The sequence below is a fragment of the Protopterus annectens genome, chromosome 7.part0, assembly GCF_019279795.1.
Source record: "Protopterus annectens isolate FY-2018-M chromosome 7.part0, PAN1.0, whole genome shotgun sequence".
Lineage (NCBI taxonomy): Eukaryota > Metazoa > Chordata > Ceratodontiformes > Protopteridae > Protopterus > Protopterus annectens.
The window spans coordinates 875,587,325-875,602,225 of NC_056739.1; the positions used below are offsets into that span (position 1 = coordinate 875,587,325).

At 40.5% G+C, this 14,901-nt stretch overlaps 1 protein-coding gene across 1 annotated transcript in view; it reads right to left on the minus strand.

Annotated features, from left to right (window-relative positions):
* Positions 1 to 14,901, minus strand: part of LOC122806757 (beta-hexosaminidase subunit alpha-like) — a 906,429-nt gene that overhangs the window by 498,176 nt on the left and 393,352 nt on the right. The window contains exon 7 of the mRNA XM_044077450.1: positions 11,052 to 11,184. Coding sequence (XP_043933385.1) covers positions 11,052 to 11,184 — 133 coding nt within the window. The remainder of the gene's footprint in view (positions 1 to 11,051; positions 11,185 to 14,901) is intronic.

The window sequence follows — 14,901 nt, forward strand, 5'->3', positions numbered from 1 at the left end:
CACTGCCACGAGGGCCTGTAATTCAGACACACTTCTTGCTGAAGTGATGGCTAAAAGGAAAGCTGTTTTCCAAGAAAGGAATTTCAACTCTGCTGTTGCAGCTGGCTCAACGGGGGGAAGAGTGAGCTTTTCCAATACAAATTTAAGGTCCCGGCTGGAGTGCTGAAGTTGGTGCACTCCTGGGGGGGTCTTAAATTCTTGGCCCCTCTAAGGAATTGTTTTAGCAGGGGTTGAGAGAAGAGGGGTGGCTCAGTATTATAATGTGCTGAAATGGCAGAGACGTGAAGTTTAATTGATGAGAAGGATAGGCCCTTGTGGAGCATTTCTGTTAAGTACTGAAGAATATGAGGTAAGCTGGGCACTGTTGTGCCCATCCCCTGAGCCTGGCTCCAGGAACAGTATCTTTTCCACTTTTCAACATAGGATTTTCTAGTACTAGGCCTCCTTGCCTCCAGAATGACATCCAGCACCTGCTTACTGAGGGATGCTAGAGGAGAGCTCAAGGAATTAGCCAGGCTGCAAGGTTCAGGGTTTAAAGCTGAGGGTGAAGAATCTAGCCCGCCTGCTGGGACAGCAGGGAAGGGGTCTGAGGCAGGTGCCATGGTTGCAGCAGTGTCATACTGTGCAAGAGGGGGTACCACTGCTGGCGTGGCAAGTCTGGTGCAATCAGTATTGTCCTTGGCTTGTCTTGTTTGATCTTTAGTAGAACCTTTGAGAGGAGAGGCAGAGGTGGAAAGGCATAAACTGAGAGGCTTTCCCAGGTAAAAGACAGGGCATCCACTTTCCAAGCTTGACTGTGGGGAGTCCTTGTGCAGAATTTGTCCAATTGGTAGTTCAGAGGGGAGGTAAACAGGTCTACCTTCAGAGTCCCCCATTTGTTCTTCAAGAGGTTAAAGATTTTTGGTTCTAGTTTCCATTCGTGTGGTTCCATGAGATTTCTGCTTAAGTTGTCTGCCAGTGAATTTAGTTTGCCTGACAGCAATTGAGCTTGTAGGTGTATTTGGTAGCTCTACGCTGTGTTCCACAGAGCCATGACTAGTCTGCAGAGAGGGTATGAGTGGGTCCCCCCTGCTTGTTTATGTACCACATAACTGTGGTGTTGTCTGTCTTTACCAATAGCTGTCCAGGAAGAATACGGTCTTTGAAGGCTGTCACAGCATTCTATATGGCTAACATTTCTTTTTGATTGATATGCAGGTGCATCTGTCTCTGGTTCCATTTGCCCTGAATGCACTGCCCTGCCATGTGAGCCCCCCATGCATAGTCTGATGCATCTGTTGTTAGGGTTTTGGCGGCAGGGGGTAGAGTAAAAAGGGAGCCTTTGTTGCAGTAGCAGGCCTCTGCCCACCAAAGGAACCCTGTCTTTATACACGGAATGATAGAAATCATTGATTCCAGGTCCTGAGAGTGTGGACACCATAGGCTTTTTAAATACCATTGGAGTTTCCTCATATGCAGTTTTGCATATGGAATTAGTAGAATGCAAGAGGCCATGAACCCCAGGGTTTGCAGTATTTTCCTTGCAGATAACTGGGGTTTTTGTGGCCAGTAGTTTGAAGTAGGTTGTCAAATAAACCTGTTTCTCTGGAGTCAGGAATGCCATCTGGGAAGTTGTGTTCAAGCTTGCTCCCAGGAATACAATCTGATGGCAGGGTACTAGGTGAGATTTCTTTTCATTTATGTTGTAACCCAGTGATGTTAGAAGTTTCTTTACGAATGCCAGGTGTTGTAATAGCAAGTCCTGGCTTTCTGCATGAATCAGACAATCGTCCAAGTATGGATAAATTTAAATATTTTTCTGCCTGCAAAATGCAATGGCTGGAGCTAGACACCTTGTGAATACCCTAGGTGCAATAGATAAGCCAAAGGAAAGTGCAGAGAACTGATAGTGCATGGGGCCTGCCCTGAAGCCTAGGTATTTCCTGCAAAATTCACTTACTGGGATGTGCAGGTAAGCTTCCTTTAAGTCTAAGGGTGCTAGCCAGGCATCCTTGGCTAGCATAGGAAGAAGCTGTTGAAGAGTTAGCATTTTGAATTTTGAAACTACCAGAAAGGTGTTGAGAATAGAGAGGTCCAGGATAGGATGCCAGTAGTTGTCTTTTCTGGGTACCAGAAAAAGTCTTGAATAAAAATCTTGTCCTCTTTGTTCTGCTGGGACAGGTTGCATAGCCCTCATACTGAGAAGAGAGAACACCTGCTGTTAGGCCTCTGCCCATTGATTTGGGGGTAGGGCTGGCCAACCATTTGGGGTTGGTAGTGTGTGGAAGTGGAATCTGTATCCTTGGGAAACTATGTTCAAACCCCATTTGTCCTGGGTAATGAGTTCCAAGAGTTTTTCTCCTAAGGGAGCAGGTAGTTGAGCAGGGCTTGAAGGGTTAAGGTTAAGTCATTGTGCCGTTTTACCATAGGGGGTGGCTTACTACTCCTTGCTTTGGAAGTGGGAGCCCCCCACTGCCTAGGTCTGTGCATAGCCTGAGACTGCAGCCTAGGTGGTCTGCTATTTCTGGGTTTGGACTGAAGGCCTGGAAGGGACTAGAAAGGACCAGTTATTTGAAGGCCAATGCCTACTGAATCTGGGAGGCTGTACTTGGAGGAAATATTTAACAGTTTGCATAGACTTAGCTTTTTCCTCCATCCTTTTGAGGACTTCTGCTTTGTTGCCAAAAAGGCAGTCTTGGTTTAAGGGAGCATCCAGTAATTTAGCTTTAACATGACCTGGCAAGTTTTGTTCCTTAAGCCAAGTGTGCCTTCTAAGTACAGACCCAGTGACAGCAAGCCCTGCAAGATGCTTCTAAAGCATCAAAACCACATTGCAAAGTACTTCTGCCGAATGCATTAAATCTTGTAATTCTTTGTGTTCAGCACAGTCAGGAATCAACATAATTTTCTGTTTAAGCAGTCCCATAACATGCGGCTGATACTTTAACATATGAAACTGGCAATTTAAAGACCTAATGGCCAAAGTAACAGAAGTGTATACCTTCTTACCCAATTTGTCTAAGGCTCTAGAATCTCTATCAGAAGGGGTAGGATTTTAGGCAGCAGTGGCCTTAATGCCTTTAGGTCTTTGGGAAATGGTCTCTGGATCCGCAGAAGGATTCTTGAAGAGGAACTTGTGAGAGTCAGGTACTCTGTAGTACCTGTCAGGTTTTCTGGAGCTGGAGGTAAAGTGTCTGGGGTAAGGCTAGATTCCAAGAAAGCATCATCTACAATGTCCAGAACAGGAGGGATAGCTAAAGGCCTATGTTGAGGCAGGAGTAGAAACCCCCTAAGTCTCTTTCTGGACTCAGAGTAATCCTGGCTTTCCCAGCGGAAATGCTCCCTAAGAGTATGGAAGGTTTCACCGAAGGAAAGATCTTCTGGGGGGAGGCAGAGGGAATGGAATACACTGCATCAGAATCCTCATAAGTAGATAAGGGCAAATCCTGGTAATCAGAAGGAGCAGAAATATCAGATTCCTCATCAGAAGAATCAGAAAGAAATTCAGTTCTAGGTCTCTTAGAGGGGGAAGGCTGGCTTCCCCTAATTAAGGTAATAAGGTCTTTAGGCATTCTAAGCATTTGTTTCTGAGGCCTGTGGGCCTGAGCGTACAGTTTTGTCATCTGTTTTGTAGGCATTGTGCGAGTTTTAGGCCTGAGAGAATCGGAACTTCTCGATGGAAACAAAGGCGTCTGTTTAATATGAATGTCTGCAGGCCTGAATACACCCTCAGAAGCCGGTGCCTGCACAGCAGCTCCGGACCCATCCAAGACAGAGACATCCACAGGATCCATAGTCGAAGCATCTCGTGGCATACCCGAATGGGTCTCAGTAGAGGCCTGCGAATCTGAAGTAGCGGGTATCAGGGGCTGCGAAAGCGCCTCACTGAGTACCGGCAGACTGGCGACTAACTTAATGGAAGCGTCGCCAGTCTGCCGGTACTCAGTGAGGCGGCAGACTGGCGACTAACTTAATGGAAGCGTCGTCTGCAGTTTTGGACCTATGCGGTCTGTCTCTGTCTTTATCCTTACGTTTTTTCAGAAGATTGGTAGTTGGATGGCTTAAAGCCATTTCGGAGTACTGAGACAGAGTACGAAAGTAATTAGCTGCAAAAATAGCCCAACGACGAACAGTTCAGGGGTTGAACAAGGCACAAAACCGACAGCGAGGGATGTCGTGGTCTGGGCCTAGACAGGGGATGCAGTATGAATGAAAATCTCTATGAGGTATTTGCTTTCCACAGGTAAGACAATTGTTAACTTTTACTGACATCGGTTGGAGCAAGAAAAGGGATCCCCAAAGGGGTACTTATCTTTTTTGAAGACTTTGGGTCTGAAACTCAAAAATGAAAATTTCAGGAGTCGGCTCACCGGCACTTGCAAACTGCTTCTGCTTCGGGCACCGCACGGCAAGAAAGAATGATGTAATGGCAACGGCTGCATGTTTTATACCCCTGACGATCTGACTTCATGGAAGAAGAGACAGCATCCAACGCAGAAATCTGAAAACTCTGGTATTCAGGCCGGCTGAGGACTACCTGCAGGCAGATAACCCAAATGTGATGACTGCAACAGTGAAACACGAAGAACATGTAGATACCAAACAGGAGAGGTCCCAGGACTGAACCCTGTGGTACTCCACTTGTCACTGGTCTGAAGTCGGATTTGGAGTTTGCTACTTTCACAGTGTGGGGGGTTCCTGTCAGTGAGTCAGTTGGCAACCCATCTTGTGACATAGGGATTTATACATAGTTTAGTGAGTTTATCTATAATTCCAGAGTGGGGGATGGTGTTGAAAGCCTTGGCGAGATCTAGACAGGCTGTGTGAACCACCTTATCCTCACCTACGGCTTTGGTGACTGCTTCAAAGAAGTCTATCGGGTTTAGAAGACATGATCTGCCTTTTACAAACCCAAACTGGGTGGGGTCCAAAGTTTGGAGATTACTAATGTCTTTGTTTACAAGTTCCATGATGATACGTTCCATGGCCTTGCACACCAGGCTCGTCAGGCTAATGGGGCAGTAGTTCCCGGGGTCCGTGGTGGACCCCCCTTTGTGGAGTGGGATAACCGTCGCTGTGCACCATTCAGTGGGCACAAAGCCAGAGGTGAGGCTATGATTAAACATGGTATTTACGTGAGGTGCCAGTTCGTCTGTAGTTCATGTAGAATGCAGCCTGGGATGTTGTCAGGTCCCATGGATGCTGTGTTCTTGGCTTTGGAGAGTGTGGTTTTTACCTGTGCAGCTTTGATTACAGGAACTTTGCATTCTTCCGGTATAGAGATGGGCCCTTTAGGGGGTGAGAGGAGGGTAAAGTTAGCACTGAACTTATCTGCCAGGGTGTTGGCAATATCAGTTGGTTCTGTATATTTAGTGCCATTGTGCTGTAACTCAGCAGTTCTGAGTGCTAGTGCAGGATAGCATGTTGGTTCTGTTAGGAACAGCACAATCCATGCACTCATGTAAGTGCCTATAAAGTGCATTTGTGTAGGATTCAGCAGTCGTACCTCTATTGTCTGTCTGCATGGGTGTCGTGAAGTTTGCCACTTCTGTCTTAAGAAGCGTGAAGTCGGCGTTGGAGAAATTTTTTTATGGTGGTTTCCCTAATGGCGGGTGGGATGTGGATGTCTACGGTGATTAGTTTGTGGTCGGATCCGACCAACAAGAAAATGACCTCTGGTGTGGAACACCAGTTGCCCATGTTGGCAATGACCGGGCCTAGGATATTGCTGCCCATTGTAGGGGTGTGGATAAGTTGATCCAAGGCGTTGGAATTTATGAATTCCAGAAAACGTTGAGCAAAACAGTTGGTACAGGAGTAGTTTTCTCCAGTTAATGGTGGGGTAGTTGAAATCGCCAATTATTAGGGTGTTAGGTTGTACCCTAATATTTTCCAGTGTACCGAGAAATGAGGAGTGGGAATTCTGGGGCATGGTGGGAGATCTGTAGCAAGCTACAATTTGGATTGTAGTCTTGCCCAGAGTTAGTTGCACTTGGATAATCTCGGATAAATTATGCTGAGCAACTAGCCTGGAGGTGTGGATATCCTTAATGAATACGGACAAGCCACCGCTTTTAGTGTTTTGGTCCAGGTTAGGTGGCCGAAAGGTGTGGTATGTATTATAGTCTGGTAATGCAGGGGTGCTCTATTTGCTCCCAATACCCTTGATCGTTTGCATTTTTCTCCAGTAAATTTCATCCCCCTTTTGCCTCTTCTCTGTACCCCTAATTGCGGTCATCCCTATCAGTAAAATCTCATTTACAGTGTTGGCTTAGTTCTTTGAATACTTTCTGCTACTTTATGAATATAATATTCTATACGGCTGTTATTCTCCTTAAGGACCTGTATCCAAAATTCCACCCTCCCTTATTTCCTGAAGTTCCCCCGTGCTTCATCATTATTCCTTTCTACTTTGAATCACCAGGCCAAGACTTCAGTAAGTCAAATGGCTTAATACTGAAGCGACTGTTACAATGGCAACTACCTGGAAATGAGCCTTGCTGTTATGTTTACTCATAGCAGACAACTACTTTGGGGCCTTTGATTTTAGCTAATCCATATAAATAAGCAATTTACCCACTACTCTTTCAGACACAATATTTTGAATGTTTGAGCAGACACTATATTACACTGCATTCCAGTAATGAGTCTAAATTTTTCTAATTCTGACAATCTAACTCAGTTTCTGGTTCTGGCCTGTCTTTACTTATTATCAGGCACACAACTTACACTGGGCACATTCTCAACTCCAAAACTGTATCGGCAAATAACTCCTTTTCATATCTCTTGGCTCTCTAACTGTACATTTATTTCAGTTTATAAACTGTAGCAAAATAAATTCATTTTGTGGCAGTTTTTACAGATTTGATCACTAGCAGGATAACTGTTTTTATTAAGCTTACAACAATGCCTGCTGCACAAAGATTTCTCTGTAATGCTGTATTGCTTCTCTTTTCTCTCAGATAAAATGTGACCAGTTCTACTTTTTCATCTTTTCCAATTCAAAAATCATTCCACACTCAAACACTTCAATTAGCTCTTTCAATTGTAATGAGAATTTCACTTGCTTTGCACACAGCAACTGCTTTATTTATGGCTTAACAATGCATCTGCCTCTTGTGTCATCATTTCTGATACCATGTACAGTTTTGCTTTGCAATAAAATCATGCAACTTATCAAGTTTACAGTGTTTGGCTCAACTGTTTAATTCCGTAAACAGAAGCATCAAAAGACTCTGTGGTACTTTGTGATCACCTACAGACCTCTGATTATTAATAAGCTTAAAATGGCCCTTTAGGGCAGTTATGCTAATATTTACCAATGAACCTATGAATCAATGCATGAAATACTTCTCCCATCTTTTGTTAAGAGAGAGTGGCATAATGGCCAAGATGTTTACCTGACAGACATAGGGTCTGATTCTCACAAAAGAGAAATTAGCTACGCTTAAAAAGGCCAATGAGGGCAGTTAGCTTAGTACTTGTCTATGAACATATGAACTTAAATAGCAAACAAATGATACATTCTTTTATGGCCCACAGTAACTCAAACATTTATCTCGTCACTACAACATCCCTGCTTTCTCCCTCTCTAAACTCAAAATGCATTATAAGCTTTTTGTGCAGAAATTAGCAATCTGCACCTCTATACTTCTTAGAGATTCTACTTGCAGTTAGGAACAAATCAAATTTCTGGATTCACAACTTTTGGCATTCAGGAAAACTATTCTGTAGAAATGGGACACTTGACAAATGCAGCTGAACCATTTTTCAAATGAAAAATTAAGCTAGCTATTTTCAGTCACTTCTGAGACTTATTGTACATGGAAAGCTTTGTTCTTTACTTCTGACATTATGCAATACTTGGTATATCAGGATTGCTGAAAAGAATGACAAAGACACAGGCATACATGGGCAGTTATATTTCATAGAGTAGTACTAGGCTAACTGTCCTTATGGACCATTTTAACCCTAGCCAATTACCCCATGTGAGAATCAAATCCTACATCTTATGTTTGTAGGGGAAATACCATAACCATTATGCCAAACTCTCACCTACTTGTATTTTCTACTGACACATTGTGCAGAACCAATTCTCACAACTAAGCTGAAATATACCAATAATGTGTAAGACCTATTATGGAATATAATTCTCCATTCTGTGTTTACATCACTCAAATAAAACTAGTTGGAAGTAGTTTAATGAAGGTTCACCACATTAATGCCATCTTTAAAACACTTGCCTTATTCAGGACTAAATTTAAGTTATTCAGGGATAAGCCATACTTGGCATTTAATACCTTCAAAACTAATTGAAGGCACTGACAGGTGGCCATATTTATAAGAAAAAAGGATCTTGACACACGTGACAGGCAATTCATTCACAGAACAGTTAAAGTGATCAATGCATCTCCAAATCAATCTTGAGATTGTGGAAAAGGCTAATACAGAAATAAGTTTGGTCAAAGATACTGAACACTTTAAATTGATCTTAGATTATAGGTGTGAAAGAGATGTTTTAACATCAGGGAGTCATTGCTTTTCAATGACCACAAGGTCTGGACAACTGTAAACAAAACCTGTGAACCTATGAAACCAATGTTAGATCAGAGTGAAAATATCATATACGCAAGTTAAAACACCAATTCCATAAAGCTACAAAATATTATGTTACAGCCTAATCTGTTATGCAGCCTTTCTGCGTGGATCCCTCCTTACCTTTTCTTTGGACATGTTGGTCCTATTAATGCATTTTCCAGAATGTTAAAAGTATTAACGTCAATATATAATCTGTATACAAATGATAAATAAAAATGTATTTTTAAATAAGTAGGTATGACATATGACCTGCAGACACAGTGATCTTAACAGTACCATAACTGGACTTTTAAAGCCCATTAAAATGTGTGTTTTCCGTTACCACTGAATGCTGATGATTAAAGCCTGCCAATGATGTTTTAAATACTGCACTGCTCTGCAGAAAAGGACAGAGTTAGCTAACATTTTAAACTGGCCAGAAGTGTTACTTTTGTTGGTCAGTTGCTAGAGAATTCATCAGCACAAGGGTCTAGTGAGCCCTATGTTCAGTTTTCAAATTAATACATTATTTAGGTTCTCTAAAAGTTATTAGAGCATTTGGAAACCAGAAGGTGTATGTAACTGATTAAACTTCAGCTTCTCATACCCAACTTACTTAAAGTTAGAATTACAAATTTTAAAAGTACCCTTAGTGTCTTACGTAAGACTGTAGAGTGGAGATGGCAAATTCTCTTTTACACATGGTACACCATTTGAATTTTTTTTTACGCGGTGGGTGAGCACTGTGATGTGTGTGTGAATACAAAGTTAAAATTTATAGCTAGATTTCTGTTTCACGATACAACACCTGTAACCATTAGAATTTCACATTTATCAAATACAGATTTCGATAACTAGGAAGCTAGTATTTTAATTCTGAAAGAAATGAAAGCATCAATGCCCATTAATAAGATAACAGTGCCTTTAATGATAAAGGGATATTGTATAACCCAAAAAAGTAGCAAGCAATAACTGGCACTTCTGAAAAAAAATGTGTACATACAAAATCTGTGCCAATTAGTTACCCAGAAAGGGATTCTTTTTTTTTTCTTTTTTTTGTCATGAACATAAAGATGTACTGCAATGTCCACATATTTATTTTGAAAAAGACAATCTACAGAGAAAAAATACAAATAAAATCTTTTCTACCATTTGTACATTATGACACGTCCTCCCACAAGTATCAGTCTGCATTCTCTCTAATCCATCTTAATAGGAGGTAAACTTCACAAGGAACTGGTACACACCAAATTATATGATGAAGCATTTTACAATGCATAGATTCGTTTGTTCAATTTCCAGTTATCCATTCTATTCAACTCATGATGAAGGGGAAGCTGGAACCTGTTCTAGCAATCAGTGGGTACAAACTGGAAACTAATTCCAGACAGGATGCCAGCCTACTGTAGGACTCGCGCACACACATAGACACACACACACACACACACCTGGATCACTAGAGTCTTCACTGCAATTACTTTGTTTAAACTCCTACTTCTGTGCTGCATGTCATCCTGACAAGGTGTGAGACAGAGAGATACCAAAAACACATTACATGATTTTAAAGATTCTCAACCTGAAGTCTATCAGCCTAGTATCAGTTTCGCCTACATCATGCTGGGTAGGATCCAAGCAGAGATTACACCCCCTGCCAGCGAGTCCTTTCAGAAGATTCTAGTCTATCAAACAATAAATGGCCCAAGGTACTTTCTAGCACACTTTTCTTACAGACAGTTTTGGTATATTAGGTCACTGGAAATGTCTTTAGCAGAGGTTGTTACCTTATATGCAAGGCTGCTGAGATACTCTAATTCATTTCAGGCAGGCTGAAATTATTCTTTACTTAAACTGCTTAACTTCTGCTCGGTCTATATAAACCGTACCTGAAGAGGGCTCATTCACCAGATAACACTGTTTTGCTTCATATGATACAAAAAAAAAATACAGAACTATCATATTAATGTCCGCACACTACTTCTTTCAATATTAAACTTGTACAGTCATAAGCCAGACAAATCGTTTTGGTGTTGATTTTTTTTTAAATCTCTAGAATGTATCTGTATGTCAAAGTCTGCATATTTAGCTTACAGCAAAATCATATTACTGGAAAGATAGGTTCCTAACTAAACATATTGCTGGCCTATGAAGGAACTTACCACTCCAGACCACAGTAGTATACTGGTTACCTTTAATGCCAGTCTTGAGAACTGGAAGGATAAACACATTTACACCATTATTGCCACTGTTGGGCCTGCTCAGTCTGGAATGTGGACATTAAGTGCTTGAAAAACATGTCTAGAACTCATAAGCATTAAGCATTTTCTGGTCCCTGTGACTTCCTACCTAGCATTATTCTTGTGTTTTTTACATTGTCTTGGTATTGTACAAAATAAATCTTTTTTCAGTTTTTGACTATGGTGGTTCTTTAAAGAAAGCCAGCATTTAAGAATAATATTACAGTTAAGAAATAAAAATGGACAAAAGTGACGTCTTACCTTTGCCCCATGATGCAGTGTGCCCTGGAGTATCAAACTCTGGTATCACCCTGATACCCCAGAGTCGACCATACTCTATAACTTTCATTACATCATGAAAAGTGTACACGTGAGTCTGAGGATGGTATGCTCCCTAAAAGAAAGGGAAAACATCTGATTAAAAATCCATGTTTATAATGGCAGCTAAAAATACACTGCCCATAATGTTTACAATTTTAAATTTAGCATTTATTTTTCAAAACTGTTACACTACATGATCTCCCTTCCCAAACACAAACATACACTGCTAGATTTAAGCTATTTCAGTCTCATGAATCGTTTGACAAAATGTGCAACTGCTAATGAGCTCAGCAGCATATGTCATGGGCATTAAATGTATTTATTCATTATTTTTAAGGTTTGTTGGCAGGAATGGTGATCTGACCCCTATAGGACCCAAATCAGCCACAACCCAGAGAAATGTATGTAGACTGGAAGAATGTATGACAAATGAAATATATACATTAAAAATTGTAATGTATCCATACAAATGAACTACGTACACAAATTTCTTTACTCGGTTTATCTATTTACAGCTGGGTCAAAATAGAACAAAACTGGAACTATGTACATAGATTTGTACTAGAGACATATATGACAGACATGGGTTAAGTGGCAACTCAATAAAGACATATGCATAATAATAATTTTATTGTCTCCAAAGTCAAGCAACAAGAGTTAAACACAAAAGGTGATAATATAGAAGGTGATAATATAGAAAACTGGACCTCACCAATGCATTTGGATAGATGTCAGAATATCACTGCAGTAGCGTAATTTGACCGCCACAGGTACAGTGATGTTCTGATGAGTTTTTTGGTTAATTCCCTTTGTAAGTGAACTATAAGTGAACTATCACCCCCCTTAAGCAAGTCTACTTGTCCATCTTCATAAAATAAGTCATAAAGAAGGATGCAGTTTTGTTGAAATGAAGGTGGCAACAGCACCCCCCCCAATCTTTAGAAATTGAACTAAAGGAAAGATCTGTTACGTTCCTATTTTAAAAATCCAAAAGCAGTCACTTCTTTCACAGTGCAGCCCTTTGGACTCAGTTTTGCTGGGTTTAAGGAGGCTGCAGCCAGCTTTACAAATAGAACTGAAGAAAAGAATGACTGTTACTTCCCTGTTAAAAAAAGCCAAAGTAGTCACTTCTTCTACAGTGGACTCAATGTAGTTCTAACAGAGTACCTGGACCCGGCGATTATAAACAACACTGCTATTTACTTTGTGCTGTCACTCAGTACTCTGGACCAGCAATTAGGCAAGGTTCAGTATTCGTCACAAATACCTCAGAAACCTTAAATTATTTTTAAACCTAGCTTTGCTCTTTACATTTATATGACCCTGATCTATGGTGCTGTGTACACAACCTCCATATTAGAGGTGTTGCCTCCCTGTACAAATGCCTTCTTTTATTCTGTACTGTAATGTTGTGGTATGGAATGATATGTTTTTATCTGGTGCACTGTTTTGATGGTTTAGTCAGAACTCGAAGTATTCAATATTTAAGAGCTCCTTGTACAAATGCCTTCTTTTATTCTGTACTGTAATGTTGTGGTATGGAATGATATGTTTTTATCTGGTGCACTGTTTTGATGGTTTAGTCAGAACTCATGAAGTATTCAATATTTAAGAGCTTCTACCCTTGTTGTCTGGCTTGGAATACTTATAACACCATCTGACAAACAAAGCTGATACAAGCATAATTTTTGCACTTGATATAACTGATATTTAATAATTCAGGGCTTAATGTTGCAAAGTTTGTGTGTTATTTCTCACTTAGTTTGAACGCTTACTGTGGTCGGCTCCATTTGATTTACGTGGAAAATACCTATTTCTGTCCTTATCTGCTTTGCCTGAGGGTAAAGTCTTTCATCCTGCTACTATAAAAGATTCACATATTTGCAAGACTGTGCTCAATATTTAAGATCTGATGTCCTTGTTGACTGGCCTAGAATACTTCTAACACCATCTGACATACAAAGCTGATATAAGTATATTTTTTGCACCTGCTATAACTGTTTCAGTGATATTTAATAATTCTGAGCTTAGTGTTGCAAAGTATGTGTGTGTGTGTGTGTGTGTGTGTGTGTGTGTGTGTGTGTGTGTGTGTGTGTGTGTGTGTGTGTGTGTGTGTGTGTGTGTGTTATAACTTGGTGGCTTTTGCTTTGCCTGCCTCTTATTATAAATTTGTTACTGGACACTTCTCCCAGTTCCATCGCATTAACTCTTTCTCTTGAGTACAGTGAGACTATTGGGAAGGCCCACCCTCCCTTAGCTCTTACCCTTGAATTATTTTCTGTTTCCTCCTTTTCTACTTAACAAAAAAAAATTCCTACACTCAATTCAGCTGTTTTGACTGTATTTATATTGTCAAAAAATCCATACTGTGCTGTTGCCATTTTTGTCTACTACAACGCTAATTTTGTGACTATCGAGAAAATGTCAAGCATAGAATTAGATTATGTGCCCAGAAGTGAACACCGGGGCAGAGAAACACTCGAAACCAGATTTCGTAAATATTTGAATGGAATTTCCAACCCTTCTTGGTTTGTGCTTGATGAAGCAAGCTCAGCTGACGTCAACGGAGCGACAGTAGACATGCAGGTGCTTTACCGAGCGCTGGACGACATTGAGAAGGACTTCCTTAAACTAAAACGTTTACAGGCACAGCGTGCCCATTTCCGATACTGTCTTGACCACCATATAGTGCCTCGTGGTTTGAGAGTATTCTGTATGCCTAGCCAAGGCACTGACTTTCCAGAACTGTTAGTGCGTTGGCAGCGCATCAACTTAGAGACCAGTCGTGAGTATCTCAAGCTCTTGATTGACTTTTTTAGTCCTGAGGAAAAGAAACTAACTGACTCAATTAATTCTAAACAAAAACACTTATTTACTGACTTTCCTGAAAATATCGTATATCCACTATTTGAAAATTTACTTGACTGTGTTTCCGCCTATGATCGGAAACTTTTGCAACAAAAAAGAAATAAAGTGATACGTGACTTGAATGATTTTAAACTAGGTCAAGTGTTTGTTTGGCAGAGACATAACAATGATAGACTAGCTACTAATGTATATGAGGGTCAGACAAATGTTAATACTGTACAACCTACTAGAATTAATGTAAATAATACATATACGAGAAATGCTGGTAGTAATAGAGGTTCAGCGTTCTCTACAGATGTTCCTGACAGTCTGAATATGCCTAATAATGTTAATTTGAATGGTTTAGATAATAGCAAATCTACTTATGGCTCACAACCTGATAGTAATGAAGAAGAGAGATCTAGTATTGTAAATACAAATAATAATATAGAGATTGCAATAAGTGATGCACCTTGCAATGAATTAAATGATTCTAATGATGTAATTAGGTTAGTGCATTCCAGTGCACAGGAAAACATTAATCTATACCCTGAAGTTAATGTTGTTAAGAACAAACCTTCAGTTACTTCAGAGCCAGCAGTTAGTCCTAAAACAAAGGAAGCTAATCAGCATGTAGCTGATGCCAATTTAACTCTCCCTTTACCCGTGCGCATGGACAAAGGCCCAAGGAGGTCACGTTCCATGAGCAGGGGAAGGCAAAAGAGGAAATTGTCAGAAGACTCTCTACACAATACCACGATAAAGAAAATGTGGGTAAAGAAAAGGTAGTGTTCAACCTTTCTTCTGTTGAATTAACTGACTCTGACATCTCTTTGTTAAGTAAGGGCCTGAATTATATACCGAAGACAACTGGCTGCCTTACTGATACAATTATGGATTTAAGAATATTTTGCAGAAATTTAATGTTGAAATATAATTTCAG